This window comes from Micromesistius poutassou (assembly GCF_964030765.1).
Source record: "Micromesistius poutassou genome assembly, chromosome: 8".
NCBI lineage: Eukaryota > Metazoa > Chordata > Actinopteri > Gadiformes > Gadidae > Micromesistius > Micromesistius poutassou.
The window spans coordinates 18280620-18298920 of record NC_140278.1 but is presented as its reverse complement, the minus strand read 5'-3'; the positions used below and the strand labels follow the sequence as shown (position 1 = coordinate 18298920).

At 48.0% G+C, this 18301-nt stretch overlaps 2 protein-coding genes across 2 annotated transcripts; both read left to right on the top strand.

Moving 5' to 3' along the window:
- Positions 1–176: 176 nt before the first annotated feature.
- LOC311351630 (meiotic recombination protein REC8 homolog) lies at positions 177–9193 on the top strand (the record flags this gene model as incomplete). Its single annotated transcript, XM_084471805.1, has 17 exons — positions 177–232; positions 647–715; positions 801–943; positions 1055–1130; positions 1234–1354; positions 1611–1659; positions 1763–1830; positions 1932–2014; positions 2186–2260; positions 2744–2921; positions 3579–3768; positions 4684–4847; positions 5621–5669; positions 5806–5887; positions 6055–6123; positions 8634–8734; positions 9093–9193. The coding sequence occupies 17 exons, from the start codon at positions 177–179 to the stop codon at positions 9191–9193; spliced, it is 1674 nt and encodes a 557-aa protein (XP_084327931.1).
- Positions 9194–10119: 926 nt separating this feature from the next.
- On the top strand, positions 10120–16684 carry LOC311351414 (dual specificity protein kinase CLK2-like). Its single transcript, XM_084471552.1, has 11 exons — positions 10120–10643; positions 11604–11697; positions 11779–11845; positions 12140–12256; positions 12461–12627; positions 13233–13327; positions 13536–13665; positions 13911–13993; positions 14143–14222; positions 14544–14634; positions 15035–16684. The coding sequence occupies exons 1-11, from the start codon at positions 10578–10580 to the stop codon at positions 15296–15298; spliced, it is 1254 nt and encodes a 417-aa protein (XP_084327678.1). The 5' UTR covers positions 10120–10577; the 3' UTR covers positions 15299–16684.
- Positions 16685–18301: the final 1617 nt, after the last annotated feature.

Here is an 18301-nt window from a genome sequence, read left to right as displayed (position 1 = left end):
AACTTTTGTGTCGACGATTATTTTCCTCTTTAATTGCAAGCCTTCTCGGCACAACCTTTAAACTCGACCAGGACCGATAACCTCAGAGCTAAGATCCATGTTAATGTTATCCCATTAATATTTTCACAATCCAATCCACAATTTATATTCACACGAAGTACCTTAGTGAAATAAGCATGTTTTACTACCCTATTGCCCTGAGGCGCCACACTGGCTGCTTCAGTACCATCTGGTGAGTGGAGCCTTTATCGTTTTATCCTTTAGTAAACCAACTCTTTGTGTCGACGGGATACTAATGTCGACGGGTTTCCATTCTTTTATAGGTATTGCTTTTTAAAAACTAGTTAATGATTTTTTGTGGAGTTAAATCACTGTGGCCAGAAAGTAGTGCAGTTTAGACGCGTGATCGCCACTACTCGTGGATGGCGTCCAGACATAACAAAGAGAGAACAAACGCTGTCGGCCCCTTTGAAGTGTTGCTCAGTATTCAGAACTCTCGAACTGCCCGGCGCTGCAGCCACAGGGTTGCCAGATTGGGGGAAAAATCTGGCCCAAACTGGCAACACTGATCAGAACCATGGACAACGGCTCAGAAGCAAACTGAATGACGTTTGATATTATACGATCGACTCTGCATCCTCTTCAGGCTTGCTGCAACAAAAGGGATTAAAGTGTCGCGACGGGAATTCTTAAAAGTCAACATTAAAAGAACATGGTAAAATATTTTTGTATATTGTTTTTTTTTTTTATAACTACCACCGTACGACCGTAAAGTTTAAACAAGGCGTTTGCGCCCACAGCGACGACATCATAGACTACGTGCTGGTCCGCATGCCGCCCCCTCAGGCGGGTCTGCCCCGCCCCCGCTTCTCCCTCTACCTGTCCTCCCAGCTCCAGTACGGCGTGGTGGTCGTCTATCACCACCAGTGTGGCCTCCTACTGGGTAGGGCGACCCACAGAGACCGTTGGCTATAATACTTAATAATATGATATTGATCTAACGTTATAGACCGTGTTGCCTAAAGAATTGTTTTGTGCGTGTCTGTGCTCTTAGATGAATTGCAAACTATTCTGGAAAGATTGAACAAACAGAAGGCACCGACATCGATCAACCTGAATGACAAAGATGGGTACAGATATACCACACATACAAATTAAATCCAAAATGTGTGCAACCGAAAAGTGCTCAAAATGAGGGATCATGGTGTGACAAACGGTGACTGTCCCTTCCAGACCCTCTCTCCTCCTCCCTGATGGTCTGCGCCTCCTGCATGAGACGGAGGGGGCCTTGGACCCCCTCTTTGGTACGATGATCTTTGGAGAGGCCGTGCCCAGCCCCTGCACATTGATACAGGTAGCACACCTGGGCTAATGAAGGGGGTTTGCTCCCAGCGAGAAGGTTCTGGGTCCGAACCCAATGTCCATCTCTAGGACATTAGGGATGTACCTGTAGCTATCCCTGAGCAACAGAACTAACACTATAAACATTATGACAATTACATTTGTAGTGTTGATGCCATGCCTTTCAGATGACTTTCCCTGTTTATTATCATCTCATAAAAGAAAGATAATCTTTCCCTCTGCTTGTCCTGTGACTGGTCCCTCCCCAGATGAGTGACAGGTTTGCGCTTTCTCAACCATCCAGCAGTCCACCGAGCAGTAAGGCCTGCAGCCCGTCCTCCTCACACACACACTTCACACTGTGGGTCATTGGGGGCCATCAGCTTACTTTGACCTCTTGTGCAACTCCTTTACTTCACAGGCCTGACTGCCACTCCAGAATCCATCACTCTGAGAGAGGGACAGCCCGTCACTATACCATCCGCAGAGGTACACACACACACTCACACACACACACACACACACGTATACATTCCCTGAACTCCATGCCCACCGGGCCCCTTCCCTGTCTGTGTGTGGTCTCCTGGTAGTTTGAGGGGCTGGAGCTCCCTGATCATGATCCAGGGATGATTGAGTTCCTCCTGGCCCAGGACGAACACTTCCCTGAGGGTGAGTGACGGGTGGACAGAGGCTTCTTCCATCGTCATCACACTATATATATATATATATATATATATATATATATACAATATGAGGCTTCCAAGCCTGAAGACTGAAGTGTGGGGAGTTAAACCCTTTCATTTGCCTCCATGTCGGCTGTTCTTCTGTATATATGAGAAGGCAGAGAGAGAGAGCTGGAGAGAGCAGAGGAGGTCGCAGAGAGAGACAGAAGCAGAGAGACCACAGGCCTCACTGGACCGTAGGTCTTTTCAACTTGAGGTTCATGAAATGAAAATGTCACAAGGAAAGGAAAGTGTGGTGTAGTGGCTGGAGCATGCCCCTCCCAGTCCAAAGATACTGGGATGGCTCCTGTATGCCCACGGCCTGCTTTTTGTCGGTTTTTATTGTATTTATTTTTTATTGCTTAGTTTTTAATGAGTTTTTATCAGTTTTCAGTGTCTGTTTTAATTTAAATAACAAATTGACCAACACAATACAGTTTCTGTTTTTTTTGTCTAATTTTTATTTTTATTATTATTACACCTACTCTTCCTGTATTTTGTTTAGTTTTATTACAGATAATAACCTTGCTGTAGGCAGCCTTGGGCAAGACGCCTTACCCTTTTCCTACACCTTTTTATTTTACACATCTATTTTGATTAATCAAAAATCCCTCTAAAAAGTCCCTTTGGGTCAAGGTGACTAGACTTTGAGTAGCAGTGCCTCTTTCGTGCAGCTCCAGGTTACAGCCCACCATGATCACTAGTGAAGATGCCACACTACTGCCACAGGAGGAGACCGGCCCAAGACCCTGGCCCCCCTCAGGGGACGTGACGCCGTTGTCTTCTCCTCGGATCCCCTCTCTTCCTGGGGCAGAAGAGCCGGAAGCACTGACAAAAAGACCAAGTTCCACTTTGGAGGTATGCGTTGGACATAAGGTTAAGTTGTGTGTGTGTATAGAGAGAGAGAAAGAGTACAGGTTGCTTGTGGGATTGAAGAGTCTTTTCATGTGGACCAATATTCTTATCATCATCTTTATCTTATTGTTTGTCTCCTCTCCTCTCCTCTGGTCCTCTCCTGTCCTCTGATCCTCTCCTCTCCTCTTTCCTCCTCTCCTCTGGTCCTCTCTCCTCTTCTCTCCTCTCCTCCCCTCCCCTATCCTCTCTTCTGGTCCTCTACCATCCTCTCTCCTCTCATTTCCTCTCTCTCCTCTCCCCTCCTCCTCCTCCTCTCCTCTCTCCTCTCGTCTGGTCCACTGCTCTCCTCTCCTCTCCTCTCTTCTTCTCTCCTCTCCTCTGGTCCTCTCCTCCTCTCCTCTCCTCTGGTCCTCTCCTCTCCTCTCCTCTCCTCTCTCCTCTGGTCCTCTCCTCTCCTCTCCTCTCGCCTCTGGTCCTCTCCTTTCCTCTCTTCTCTTCTCTTCTCTTCTCTTCTCTTCTCTTCTCTTCTCTTCTCTTCTCTTCTCTTCTCTTCTCTTCTCTTCTCTTCTCTTTTCCTCGCCTCGCCTCGCCTCTCCTCTGGTCCTCCACCGTCCTCTCTCCTCTCCTCTCCTCCCTCCCTAACAGGATCTGGAGCAGCAGCAGCCGAGGAAAAGGAGGGCTGGGAGGAGGAGGCAGCTCATCTTCGTCGACCCGAAAACCCGGCTGAGTGATGAGGAGCTGCAGCGGTGCATCGGAGACCCCCTGACGGAGACGGTGATCGCCCCGCTCGCCGCCGACCCCACCCACAGGAAGCTGTCTGCGGCCTACCTGCTGACGGAGCCCTGCAACTGTAGGTCCCCCCCCCCCCCCCCCCCCCCGATGTACCCCCAACCAGCCATGATGAGAGAAGAATCAAATAGGAATATGTGTCTATGTACTGCTTTTCACTCCACACACACATCCAAACAGTAGAGCCGGAGTGGGACACTGAGAAAAGAAACTCACTCGACAGCTTTTATTAGTTAATAATTAGTTAGTAATATTGACATTCCAGGCACGTGTGACCCCAGTGAAAAGAGACTAGGATGGATGAATAGTTAGATCTAACTTAATTTTGTCTAGAATATATATACAGTATATATATATATGTGTATGTATATATGTCTGTATATTTATATAGTATATCCAGTAAATAATGTCCTTTAAACACAGAGTGAAAAATGTAATAATTAAATAACAACAGGTATGCTGTGTGCTATTGCTGGTGCAATAGCACTGGTGCTGTTTATTTATTAGACGGGTTGCAGGTCTTTTCCTGTGCTGTGCTGTAAATCCTCCTGTCAGCACTAAGTGGTTGAGTGTCTTACAGGAAGAGCTCAGCATAAGAGAGGCAGCAGCCTTTTCCATAATGTCGTTATAATACCACATTCAGGACTGGTCAGGAATTCAAGTTCTGATACAGACATTACTGTATCAGAGTATTACTATGCAACTATTTTGCTTTTGACAATTGATTATACTTATTAAACAACTTATTATATCTAGAGTATATTTAAAATACCATATTCTGATAACATGTAGAAAATGAAATGGTGTCTGGTGGTGTCGTCGGTAAACACAACATTGACGATGTGTCTTTCTACCACTCTGAAAGGACTCTCTGCCTATCGCTAACACAATCATGCATTTCATTGAGTCCAGACCTTTGCTTCCCTCACAACTAGGTGAACCTAACCGTTCAACTGGCCTTTTCTCGTCCCCGCAGTCTTGCCGGAGGCGATACTGTTGCTATGGAGACAGGCTGCGACCCTCACCCCTCTGTCGGGCTCGGCCCTGCAGGTGGGCGTGAGGGGGGCGGGGTCCACCGACTCGGAGAGAGAGCGAGAGGCCCAGAGAGAGCAGGACACACAGGAGCTGCAGTCTATAGAGGTGGGCTGTGGATAGTGGTGGTGGAGATGAGGAATGTGGTGGTGGAGATGAGGCAGAATGTGGTGGTGGTGGTGGTGGTGGAGATGAGGAATGTGGTGGTGGTGGTGGTGGTGGAGATGAGGCAGAATGTGGTGGTGGTGGTGGTGGTGGAGATGAGGAATGAGGTGGTGGTGGTGGTGGTGGTGGTAGTGGAGGAGATGAGCGAGAATGTGGTGGTGGAGATGAGGCAGAATGTGGTGGTGGTGGTGGAGATGAGGAATGTGGTGGTGATGGTGGTGGTGGTGGTGGTGGTGGAGATGATGAATGTGGTGGTGGTGGAGATTGTGGTGGTGGTGGTGGTGGAGATGAGGCAGAATGTGGTGGTGGTGGTGGTGGAGATGAGGCAGAATGTGGCGGTGGTGGTGGTGGTGGTGGAGATGAGGCAGTATGTGGTGGTGGTGGTGGTGGAGATGAGGCAGTATGTGGTGGTGGTGGTGGTGGAGATGAGGCAGTATGTGGTGGCGGTGGTGGTGGAGATGAGGCAGTATGTGGTGGCGGTGGTGGTGGTGGTGGTGGAGATGAGGCAGAATGTGGTGGCGGTGGTGGTGGAGATGAGGCAGAATGTGGTGGTGGTGGTGGAGGAGATGAGGCAGTATGTGGTGGTGGTGGTGGAGATGAGGCAGTATGTGGAACTTGCGTGGGGTCATTTGTCGAAGGCTCGTCCCTACAAAGGTTGATGTTAATCAAGTGTCTTCCGATCTGATTGTTGTGTGTCTGTCTGTCTCTCTATCAAGAAATTGAGAACGCTGGCATCCTCCCCGTCGTCTTTACCTGACTCATTCGGTAAGAATGTAAAGACGTCTCAAAAACACACATCACGCAATGGCTGCCTACGTAACGTAACAAATACACTTATAGGCCGGTGTGTGTGTGTGTGTGTGTGTCCGTGTGTCCGTGTGTCCGTGTGTCCGTCCTCCAGGCCAGTCCATACACCCTCTGGAGACCTCAGACAGGGTACTGAGCAGAGAGGTATCACTCCAGGCATCACCTGAGATGAAAGGGTGACAAACAGAGATGAGCTATATGTTTTCACACACGCACACACACACACACACACACACACACACGCACCATATAATACCGTCTCTGAAATACCTAATGCTTTAGCATGTCTCTGTATGAACGTGTGTGTGTGTGTGTGTGTGTGTGTGTGTGTGTGTGTGTGTAGACTGGCGGGCATCCCAGAAGAAGTGGACATGGATGTTGCTGATCCGAGCTTCTCTGTGGATCTCCCAGGGTAAAGAACCTTCCTTCAATGCTGCTTATAACTCCTAGTGATGAGCTTACTGGAGCTAGTTATATATATATATATATATATATATTTATAAAACGGGTGGCTTAAATCAAGAGATCTGATTGGTTCCCAACTGTTGTATATTGAGCGTATACACACAGCTATGACGCCCGTTCAGTTTACGGAGTTCAGTATCACTCCGCGCCTAACTTGAACTGTTGTTTATTTATATTTAAAAGCAATAGCATAGTTCACTGAAGCCTAAAAAACATGTTGATTGATGGAGAGGGTGGAAATGTTGTAAAGCAATAGGCACACGTTGAGTGAACTCGATAGAAGGCTAAATTGCCGGCGAACCAAGCTACCGTCTTTAGCCTAGCCTTCTCTCTGAAGGACGCTACAGTGTGTTGCATAGCAACCGCCGTACACTTTGCCGGCAGCCAGGAGGGACTACTTTTTTGTATATGTTAAAAAAAAAAAAAAATGCTTTTCCAACTTTCTAGCTTTTTCAAAATTGAGGGTGTCTATGACTTTCATTTCGCCATACTTACGTAACCGTTTTATAAAAGCAATAGATCACTTCAGTCAGTGGTATACGTTCATTATACCCAGTGGTGTAGTCCAGGGTATACGCGGGTATACGGCGTATACCCACTTATTTTTCAGTCAGCATTGCGTATACCCACTTCTAAATCCCCCCAGATGCGCACCATTCAGTTAGCCAGGCTAGCGCCGCCTACTGGTTCCGGCAAATTTAATTTGCCTCAACCATATAGTCAGGGAACTAGCAATGCGTTTCGGTTTGCTCCGTCCGCCAGAGCGGACGGACCAATCAGCGAGCAGATGTGGCGATGACGGGCGATGACGGGCGATGACGTCGAACTGAAGCGCCCAAACTGAAATACCGGTGTAGTTCCCAAGCTGCGGTAAACAGTTGACGAGATGGATGTCGGCGAAGCTATACGCTCTGTGCTTGAAACTATTCCGGATATTGAAGACTTAAAGCCAGAACAAGAAGCATGTTTGACAAATTTTTTGGAGGGCAAAGACGTTTTTGGACTTCTTCCTACCGGGTTTGGGAAAAGTTTCATTTACCAGCTGGCCCCGTTAGTGGCGAAGACATTATGCAAGCCAAACGCTAATGCTAACCCTATTGTCACCGCGTCACCACGTCACCGCCAAGCAGCAGCGATTAGTCGAAGCAAACGGAAGCAACCGCCTCCCGGAAGCAAACGAATCTCTACGGCTCGTGTTCAGACGCTATATGAAATGTAATGAAGTAAGCGGCTGATGCATCAGGCTACCATTCAGTAGTATCTGCAAGCCAAATTGCCCACTTTTTCCCTAGGATGGTGAAGCCATGACACACGCTACTCTGCCTCTTATTGGCTAATACTCGCTGCCTTTACTGATTACATTGGTTAACTGTAGGCATGACGACGAATGAGCCAATCGGAGGGAGAGAAGGGCGGGTCATGCCGAGGTAAATATTGCTAAAGACAAATTTACTTTTACAAGTTTACTTTAAATGATTTGCCTTTAGGATTTATAATGAATCGGTAAGATGAAGCGAGCTATTCAAACAAAAATTTAATTTGACAATTTCAAACGTCCTCGCGAATCAATATCAGCCAGCAGCTCAGCTAATGTTAGCGATGCTACACCGGTACAGTTAACGTCGACGCCCGCTCTGCCCCCCACCCCCGTCGGAGAGGATGCTGTCAGTGAAGGAGATGCTGCCTCTCCGCCCACAGCCAAAGATGCCGGTACAACTTCGGATGAAGACTTTTATAATAGTGGCACACTCTGGCCCACGCTATGTGTTGCAAATCAGCTGTTCAAAGACACAGTTTACAAAAGAAATTACTGACTTGCCAAGTGAGAGAATAGGTGTCATTCCAGGAATAAGGAATAGTTCACTCAAAATGCATAGTTGTCTCTCACTAGTCTGTGGGCCAGTATTGGTTTAGTAATTTCATAATCCTTCCTCCCTGAGATCAAGCAGCAGAAATTATGTGACAATGAGCAAATACTACTGTCAGTAGTATTTTCTCATTGTCACATAATTTATTTTTTTTGTCACAAAAAAATCCGTCAGTAGTCTACTGACGGATTTTTGGGTAAACCAAATATAGTCTCACATGTCACTGTTTCTAAAACAGGGCGTTTTTCTGGGCTGCGTTAAAAAAGGGCAAACATTTAGAGTATACCCACTTCTCCAGGGACCACTACACCACTGATTATACCACAGTTAAGGGGGTCACAGTCCCTCCGCTGCGCGTCGGGACGGACAACGCCCCTTAACTGTGGTATAATGACCGTATACCACAGCCTGTCGTGATCTATTGCTTAAATATATTTATATATATATATATATATATATATACACACACATATCAGCTCCAGCATCCTCCGTTTCCTTCTACTGGATTGGTTGAAACGATTATAAAAATCGTGCCGAAATGTTAAGTGACCATCAGTAAGTTGACGGCGGTGCGTGGCCGTGCCTGCAGGCCGATGGACGACGCTGAGGAGGCGTCGCTGCTCTTCCACACACTGATCCCCCCGCTGGCCGACCGCAAGGCCGTGAGCGCCAGCTTCTGGAGCCTGCTGGGTGAGAGGTCTATAGAGGGCACTGTTCAGCCAATCACCTCCCACCTCCAGCACTCAATCAATCTGCACCTCTTCCAGCCGTTCAGGGGTTGATTGGTTGGTATGTGCAGTCTATATATATATATATATATATATATATATATATATATATATACATGTATGTATATATATTTGTATATGGATATTTGTATGTACGAACTGAACTGAGGGTAGAAGCAGCACATTTAACATTGTTTCATGTTAATCAAAACAATATTTTTTATTAATCCTTTTCTTTTCTTTTTATACAACATTTGAATGGATGTGTACATGTGCGTGTGTGTGTGTGTGTGTGTGTGTGTGTGTGTGTGTGTGTGCAGAGAATGTAGCAGCCAAGAAACTGAGTGTGGAACAAGATGAACCCTACAGCGACATCACAATATCACGTGGACCCAACTATGAGGGCGGCGGTTCACTTTGAAAGTTAACTTTTATAAAACTGACCATCCAGACACACACACACTGCATAGCACATATATTACTTAGATAGTGGACTGTTTGGTGTGCCAAAGCTTGTGTTTAATCATTCAGCATCCATCTATGATCCATTTTAGATTTTTAACATAAGAAATATTCAAAGTTATATACAATATCATTTTTATGGGAAGCATATGTTTTCACTCCTTGTTCTATGAAATATTAGTTTATTTGTAAATGAATGAATTTGTTATAGTTCATTTTAGCATTTTTTTGTCATTGTTAATTTTAACTGATTTACTGTTATTACATTTTTGTGATTTAAAAAGGATATTTAATACATTTGACTGTTAATTAATTATTTGATTGTAATTTAAAATACATTTTTAATGACTTCTTGCTGATATTTAAAATGTGTATTTATAATTGAGTTATTGATGTTATTTTTGAAGCATATTTATATCAAATTTCCTCTTGTCCTGACACACGGTTCCAGTGAAGCTGTATGAGCACAGGCTGCGTAATAAACGTCTTTGGTTCATTCATGATGAGTTGCGATGAATATTTCCAGCGTCAAAACATATGTGAGGCAGCGCAGGTGTGTGTGACCTGAACACACTGTTAACGTTCAAGGGGGTGCTATGGGTGAAGAAGGTGAAACAGGATCCATGTACACCCCGGCACCCTTCACCCCTCACCGCCACACCCCCCCCCCACCTTCCCCACCCTGCAGCGTGTCCCTGCACACACTGCTCCTTCATACTGCTCTCAAGACTTTCTCAGGGGGGGGGGGGCGTGTGACCATAGGTTATTCTTGGTCTCTGTCTCAGTGCTCGGCCTGTCCCTCTACCTCCCTCCCTCTCCTGTCCCTCTCTCTCTCTCTCTCTCTCTCCCCTCTCTCTCTCCCCTCTCTCACTGTGGATCTTCGCTTCCCTCTCAGTTTTGCTTGTGTGTGTGTCTGTCGTTTTAATTCCCTGCACTTTCTGTTCCGCTTGCATTTGCTTACCTGCTTTACGGCCTGACTTGGAAGGGCACTTATTTTTTGGAGCCTCTCAAGCCTCATTTTGCCCACTGTTTTGACTCCACTCTTCAAATCAATTGCTTCATATTTCTGATGACTTCACCTCAAGATATTTTCCACTGGGACACAAGAGTCCTTTTCCCTCACTCGTTACAGTTTTCTACCCGGGTGCTGCTGGCTTTGTTCGTGCCTCTCCTTCTGTCTCTTCCCCGTGCTGTCAGTCGCTGCCACAGCTTTACCTTGCCTTCCCTCCCTTTCTCACTGCCTGTCTCCTTCACTTGTCTCCTCTCTTCCTCCTCTCTCCATTATCATTGGTTACTATCTCTCGCTCCCACTTGCTGCCTACCTCATTGTCTGACTCTGCGTTATGGGGAAGACAGAAATGCTTTCTCTGTACAAGGGCTTCCTGGACTGTATCTGCCTCTGCCTGTCTGTGAGTATTTCCATCTTCTCAGAAGTGTGTGTGTGTGTGTGTTTGTGGTTGTACTTCATCTGTCCTCATCTGTGTAATGTGACCAATCTTATCTTAGATCCGTCCTGGATTGAGTTCCTGCTTACTTCATACTATGCTTAGTGCCATTACCTCACTGATTTAATCAACATATTTGGTTTCCAACTTTCGGCAAAGTATCTGGAAACTAAATCAGGCGATAAACCAGCGTGTGCGGGTCTCCGTTTACATGCTTGTAAAGCTGGCGTTGTTTGTGTGTATGTGCTGCCTAGATGTGGGTTTGTGTGTTAGGTGTTCTCCCTCTATCTCCACACACACACACTACTTTATATGTAAACATGTGTGTGTGTGTGTGTGTGTGTGTAGTGCAACACACACACACGTGCACTGTGTGAGATCTGCCGTATCTTCTGGCCAGTCCCGTTCTGCAGTAAGTGCATCCTCAGCACTCCTCAGGCCTTCTGATATTAATAACAGTCTCAGAATGCAGATGGAATCAGAGCCTCCAACAGCAGTCACTTGACATTTCTTATTAACCCCCTTTACTAGAAGCCCCTGGACCACCACTTAACCCCATTTAGTGACTGTATACACTCATAAACTCAAAATAAACCCATAAACAGCGTTAATAAAGGCCATGTGTCTTTCTGCAATTGTGTGTGTGTGTGTGTGTGTGTGTGTGTGTGTGTGTGTGCATACATGTGAGTGTGTGTGTGTGTGTGTGTGTGTGTGTGTGTGTGTGTGTGTGTGTGTGTGTGTGTGTGTGTGCGTGTAACTGTGCACATGTCCAGTGTTTGGGTGCATGGTTAGCAGGAGGTCAGCCCCACTGAGCAGCTGACCTTTGCCCCCCCGTACTAGACCCTGGGTTCAGGGGTCACGGGGTAGCAGACGTTCTCCGCTCTGTGTTATGACGTTCTCCCTGTCTCCTCCACCCGGCCTCAGCGGAGAAGCAGTGAGGAGAAACAGGCCAAGAAGGGGAAGGACACAGAGAACGGACACCTCATATACAAGCCCGGGGACGTCCTCCAAGACAGATGTGAGTCTCCTTACGCCTTGCTTTGGATGCATAGCCGTGGCACCGCGTTTAACCTCGCCAGCATCTCTCCCATCTCCACAGATGAGATCGTCAACACCTTAGGAGAGGGAACCTTTGGGAAGGTGGTGCAATGTGTGGACAACGGCCGGTAATGTCCCGTCCTCTGTTAATACAGTTCAAATTAAAATGTATATTAAAGGTGACATATTATCCCACCAGGTGTGAGAGTGATTAGCCGTTACAAGCCGTTTTGAAAACGTGCCGCTTCTTCTGACATCACAGGTGGGCGTGTTCACAAACGGCTTGTAACGGCTAAATCACACTCACACCCGGTGGTATAATATGTCCCCTTTTAAAATGCATATTAATGAGATTAACACAATATGAAGTGACTCAGATGTATCCCTTTACTCTTTCGTTCTTTTATTGACCGAGCACATAGAGGTGGGACGCTCACTGCACTGAAGATCATCAAGAACCTGCAGAAGTACAGAGAGGCGGCCAAGCTGGAGATCACGGTGCTGGAGACCATCAGCCAGAAGGACCCGCACAACAGACAGTGAGTGGTGGTGCACGGTGGAACCCACCACACTGGAGAGGTCGTGGCGTGGTGGATGGCTTCTGTACCTCCATGTCCCCCATAACGTCCTGTACATCTTCAGTCGTTCACCCACACACCCACACACACACACACACACACACACACACACACACACGCGCACGCACACACCTTCTCGTCCTCCTCCTCCTCCTCCGCCTGCAGCTTGTGTGTCCAGATGCTGGACTGGTTCAACTACGGCGGCCACGTCTGCATCTCCTTCGAGCTGCTGTCGCTCAGTACCTTTGACTTCCTGAAGAGGAACAACTTCCTGCCGTACCCCGTCGACCAGATCCGGCAGATGGCCCATCAGATCTGCAGCGCTGTCAAATGTGTGTGTGCCAACCTCACCTCACCTTGTCGCTTACACCCCCCCGAGAACCAATGTCAGCACTGAGAAGCTACTGGCTGTAGGTCAGCCATATCTAGTGTTACAGAGAGGTTTCACACCTCGGCTTTGGTGAGGGCCTGCTCGTTTTCCAGATTTGAGCCTGCTGGTTCGCTGCTTTGAATTGCATTAGAGAAAATCTGACCTAGAAAGTGTGTTATATATATAAATAGTGTTAAGTGTCCTTGGGCCTGGGTATTCAACCAGCTGTTCATTCAAACGCTGCTCAACTGTGTGGCGCCCAGGTCCTTGTTTACCGTGTGAGTGTGGCGTTGTGAGTTTCATAAACAGACGCAAGCAAATGACCAAATGACACTGAAAAGCTCAGTGTCATGTAGACATTTGAGATGATGTCTACTTTATTATATGATGCCAGATATTTACACTGTAGCTCAGTCTGTGTATTTATTCGACTTTGAACTTTGTTATTTTGTGATTTGCGTGGCAAACTTGGACCAGTGGATGGCGATGGCCGACCCACCTAACACTTCTCTTTTTGTCCCTCTTTTTATCTCCCACCCTACTCCTTTCACTCTCTATATACTGCAGTTCTGCACGACAACCAGCTGACTCACACAGACTTAAAGCCAGAAAACATCCTCTTTGTTAACTCTGAGTACAACGTCATATACAACAGTGTCAAGGTGAGAGAGAGAGAGAGAGCGAGAGAGCGAGAGAGCGAGAGCGAGAGAGCGAGAGAGCAAGAGAGCGGGAGAGAGAGAGAGAGTGAGAGGGAGAGAGAGAGCGAGCGAGCGAGAGAGAGACAGAGAGAGGGAGATTTTAGGACCTCCCTTGTTTTTTTTTGTATGCATTATATTTAAACGTTTATATGTAAACACCTCCGCCACGCAGAAGTGTGACGAGAGGAGGATCAAGGACACCGCCGTGCGCCTGGTGGACTTCGGCAGCGCCACCTTCGACCACGAGCACCACTCCGTCGTCATCTCCACGCGGCACTACCGCGCCCCCGAGGTCATCCTCGGTGAGAGATGTTGACAGAGCCGGGCCAAATGTCAGCCCTCAGCACCCTTATTTTTAAAAGCTTTGGTTACCCCCCCCGTCCTCCCCCCCCGTCCTCCCCCCCCCGTCCTCCCCCCGTCCTCCCCCTTCCTCCTCATTCCTCCCTCGGTCTACTCCTACTGTTCCCTCCCCTCCCCACTCCTCCTGGTCTCTCTTACACTCCCTTGTCCTCCCTCGACCCCCCCCCCCCCCCCCCCACCACCACAGAGCTGGGCTGGGGCCACCCCTGTGACGTGTGGAGCATCGGCTGCATCCTGCTGGAGTACTACGTGGGCGCTACGCTGTTCCAGGTGAAGCCCCCCGGCTTTAGAGTCCGTCCGTCTGGCTGGGGGACGTGCGTTGTGTCGGGGTCGCGTCTAGCGCGTTCTATTGGGCATCCTCTCACCACTGCTGCCGCGTTACTGACCCTCTCCCACTGCGTGGATGGTTTCTTTTTAAGACTCACGACAACAAGGAGCACCTGGCCATGATGCAGCGACTACAGGGACCCCTCCCCCAGAGGATGGTCCGCTTGAGCAGGTGACGTGTGCGCAATGTGCGCACACACACGCACACACACACACACACACACACACACACACACACACACACACACACACACACAATGTGTGTACATTTAAGGGCTTAAACGTTTGAGTGCCACTTTCGGCAGACTGCTGTGTGTCCACCAGTGCATCTACCAGTGCATCTACCAGTGCCTCTACCAGTGCCTCTACCAGTGTATCGACCAGTGAATCTAACCAGTGCGGAGCGGATCCCACACACACTTCGAACACACCAAAAAAAATACTAAACCCTAAATCCTGTACTCCTATTAACGCCTTGTTATTTCTTTCCCAGAAAGCAGAAGTATTTCTGCCATGGACGTCTGGACTGGAACGAACACTCCAGGGCCGGACTGTACGTCCAGACCCGATGCAAACCCTTGAGGGTGAGGCCAGGGAGAGGCGTGGCCTCTGGGGCCAGGCGGGGCCGTCCTGCTCTGTGTGTGTGTGTGGGGCGGTGGGAGGAGGGGGCGTGGCCTCTGGGGCCAGGCGGGGCCGTCCTGCTCTGTGTGTGTGTGTGTGGTGGAGTGGCTCTGGGGACGATGACTGGAAGACAGGTGAGTTAGTGACAGATGTTGTCAATGCACTGATCAAGGGGGGTGTTCCCATCACAGCCTTGGAGCCACGCCCCCCTCCCATCGCTCCTCCCCCCTACCCCCCGCATCTCAGCCCCCCCCCCCCCCCCCCCCCCACATCCCCACACTCACACAGGGATATTAGGAGACATTGGCAGATCTACTGCATGTGAAGCTGACTCACAGCCTCTCCTCTCCACCTGTCCTCCAGAGCTACCTGAAGGCCAAGGCCATGGACCACTACCAGCTGCTGGACCTGCTGGAGAAGATGCTGCAGTACGAGCCCTCCGACCGCCTCTCCCTCTCCTCCGCTCTGTCTCACCCCTTCTTCCTCCCCCCCGTCCCTCAGAAGCGATACAGCCAGTTGTGGGAGGGAGCGGTGGTCGCCCCTCCTCCCCTCCCCGACACACGCCCCCCGGAGGCCCAGGGGGCGGAGCCCTGCGTCCCGTGGGAAGCGCTGTATTTATATCAGTGACCGGGGTCGCCATTAAGTACTGCGTCTCCTTCTGAGAAACCCTCGGGTTGCTGCTCTGCTTTAGCTGCTTTCAGTTCAAAACCAATGCCGTGACATGCATCGTCTCGTCACAGGGCGTGAGGTTTTGTTTGGATATTGTTTAGGAAAAGGTAAACCCGCGCTGTCAATGAGAGTGACTTTGATTCTCCCCACGTCTTTGATTGACAGTATCTCCAGCCAATCAGAGAGGCCCAGTGGTGTTGAATAGTCAGGTATTCTTGCCTGTTACCAGTGTAGGGATATCCACATTTCAGTGTGATAAGCATCTGTTACCCGTCACATCAATGCCAAAGAGATAAAGTAAAGAATGGAAGGCCATTATTCAACAAAGCCTTCTCAAGCTTTTGTAGTATTGCACCTGTTTCCTGTGTATATTTTTTATTCAATGATTTCTTAGCTGTTTTATAAAATGAACTATTGTGATGTTTTTACGTATAAGACCATCCCTGCATCCATTGAGTGGTCTGCGGGGGTCTCTATACACCGTGCCGTGGTGCTCCAAAGCCTGTCTCTTGGCAGGGCTCTAGGTAGAATGCAGCTAAGAGGGAGAACCGCCACACATCTCCACCACTATGTCTCTCTACTCCGCCTGGCCAGAGGGGAAGACCAGTTATGTGTGTGAATGCCGACAGCGTGTGTGTGTGTGTGTGTGTGTCTGTGTGTGTGATGTGTGTGATGTGTGTGTGTGTGTGTGTCTGTGTGTCTGTCTGTGTGTATGTGTGTGTGTGTGTGTTTGTGAAACTAAAATTAACCCCACACTAAAACCAAAATGTGCAGGTGTTAATGAGCATGGATGAAGTTAGAACAGAGGGAAGGTAGGGGAGTGTATCTGGTTTTATAGAGTTGAAGGGCTTTATTTTTAAATTGTGTTACAAATACCAGACCCAAAACATGCATTTGGTTGCCATTATTATATTCTATAGAGCTCTTTGCTGTTCGGTTGTTGTATTTTACTTTCACTTTCAGCGACCGGTAATGTAGTTGAGCAGAATGAATTGTAATTGAGCTACATATAATTGAGACCATGTAAGGGATGAATCACAACCGAGAGTCCCGTTATTGGAGATAATAACGACAGGAGTGGATTGCTCACCACCGCACAATAACTCTCCTCTCCAATGACCGTTCCAATGACAGTTACCAACAATGTAAGACATTGCTCACTTTCATGTATAACGTTATCGGTTTCTATCGACTTTGCTAGTGGTAAATGTTGGATTTGTAGCGCATTGATTTTTTACGGTTAAAAGGCAGACATGTCCCATTATTAAAAAATAATACACACGTTTGGAGCGTTATTGACCAATCAGAAAATAAAATGTATTCAAAAATACTGTGGTATGAAAACATTAATTATTTTGTCTTTGTAGAAGAAAATATAAATTACAGTTTCCATTTCCATGTATGTGTGTGTGTGTGTGTGCACACACACACATACGTTTGAGTGTTTGTTAGTAAGTGTGAAATACGCTCACTTGAACCCCTTGTGTGTAGTCATATGTAGGTCTACTTGTGAGCGAAATCATGGTGATTAACTTGACATTAATAGGTGTGGGGGGGGGGGTGGGGGGGTGGGGGGGGGGGGGGGGGGGGGGGGGGGGAGGTGGGTATGGGATCAATGTCCATGTTTCACGTGCCAAACATTGAATCCCTTAATTGGGATTAACCAACTAACAACTTGCTTTCACACACAAACACACACACACACACACACACACACACACACACACACACACACACACACACACACACACACGCACACACACACGCACACACACACACACACAGACACACCATTGCCACTTATCTTGTATCAAGCCTTTTTTATTTATATTACACTCTTGTGCTTTCGATTGAGGACTGCAACTGCAGATTTTCATTTTATGTTTGAAAAGAACTGAATTAATTTGATTTCCTTCCACTTTTTTTTTTGCATCTTACCTGACTTATCAACCCAGCAGTATCAGTTCACCACGGTATCCCAATCCGCCGCTGGGGAGCTCTGCTGCTGCTGTGGTCGCGCAGTAAACCGACCCCGGAGATGTTGTGGGAGGGAGTTATTTGGCGTGGAGACAGGGAAGGGGTAGTTTGTGCGAGGGTGATCTTGTTAAGCCATTAATGTGTCCTCACCTGTCACAAACCAAGGCTGTAAGCTGTGGAGGGGCCCGCTGCGGACACTGTTGAAATTGTTGCATTGTGCAAGTGTGTGCCCTCATGCGTGCATGTGTGTGTAGGTGTTTATGAACACACAAACCAGGGCATGGCCGTAGACAGAGGGGGGGGGGGGGGGTGGGGACGGAGATGTCCCGGAGAACTGAATCAATGTAACCAGAGTATGCGGTGGGAGGAGATGCATGTTTTTGTGGCCGGGGATGAAGGAGAGTGGCCATGACATTCTCTTAACCGCAGTTCATGATGCTCCAGGTGTTTCTGTCTCACGCACACTGCCGGGCCACTACACACACTTCAGTCCCTTCACAGTGGGCCCTTTAACGGGGCTCATGCTGTGTCTGGGGTTAATAGCATGGGGGTCGTCTCTTGGGGGCCGTGTCGTGGCTTGTGGTTAGCAACAGAGGCAGCAGTGCAGTCCTGCTACCTGTCCTGGTTATCTCACACCTGCCTGCAATTGAGCAGAGAACGGGCCTTATTGATTAAAGCAAGATTTCGCCTTCAGTTCAACCACCCAGCTATAGCGTTTAGAGCCAGGATGGCTGCTAGGTCAATAAGGCCCATAGGCAGAAGAGATGACTATTTCTCTCTATATCCTTATCCTTCCCTATACCTGGTCTGCACCTCTTTCTCCCCTCCTCTCGTCATCCCCGTCTTTCAATTGATATATTTCTGGAACGACAGGAATACATAAACTGACTCTCATCAGAGGAGGTGAATGAAGGCCGTAAAAATGTCCACCCCCATTCCCACACACCCTAAATAGACTTTAACGACTGACTTTATGTCTGGTCT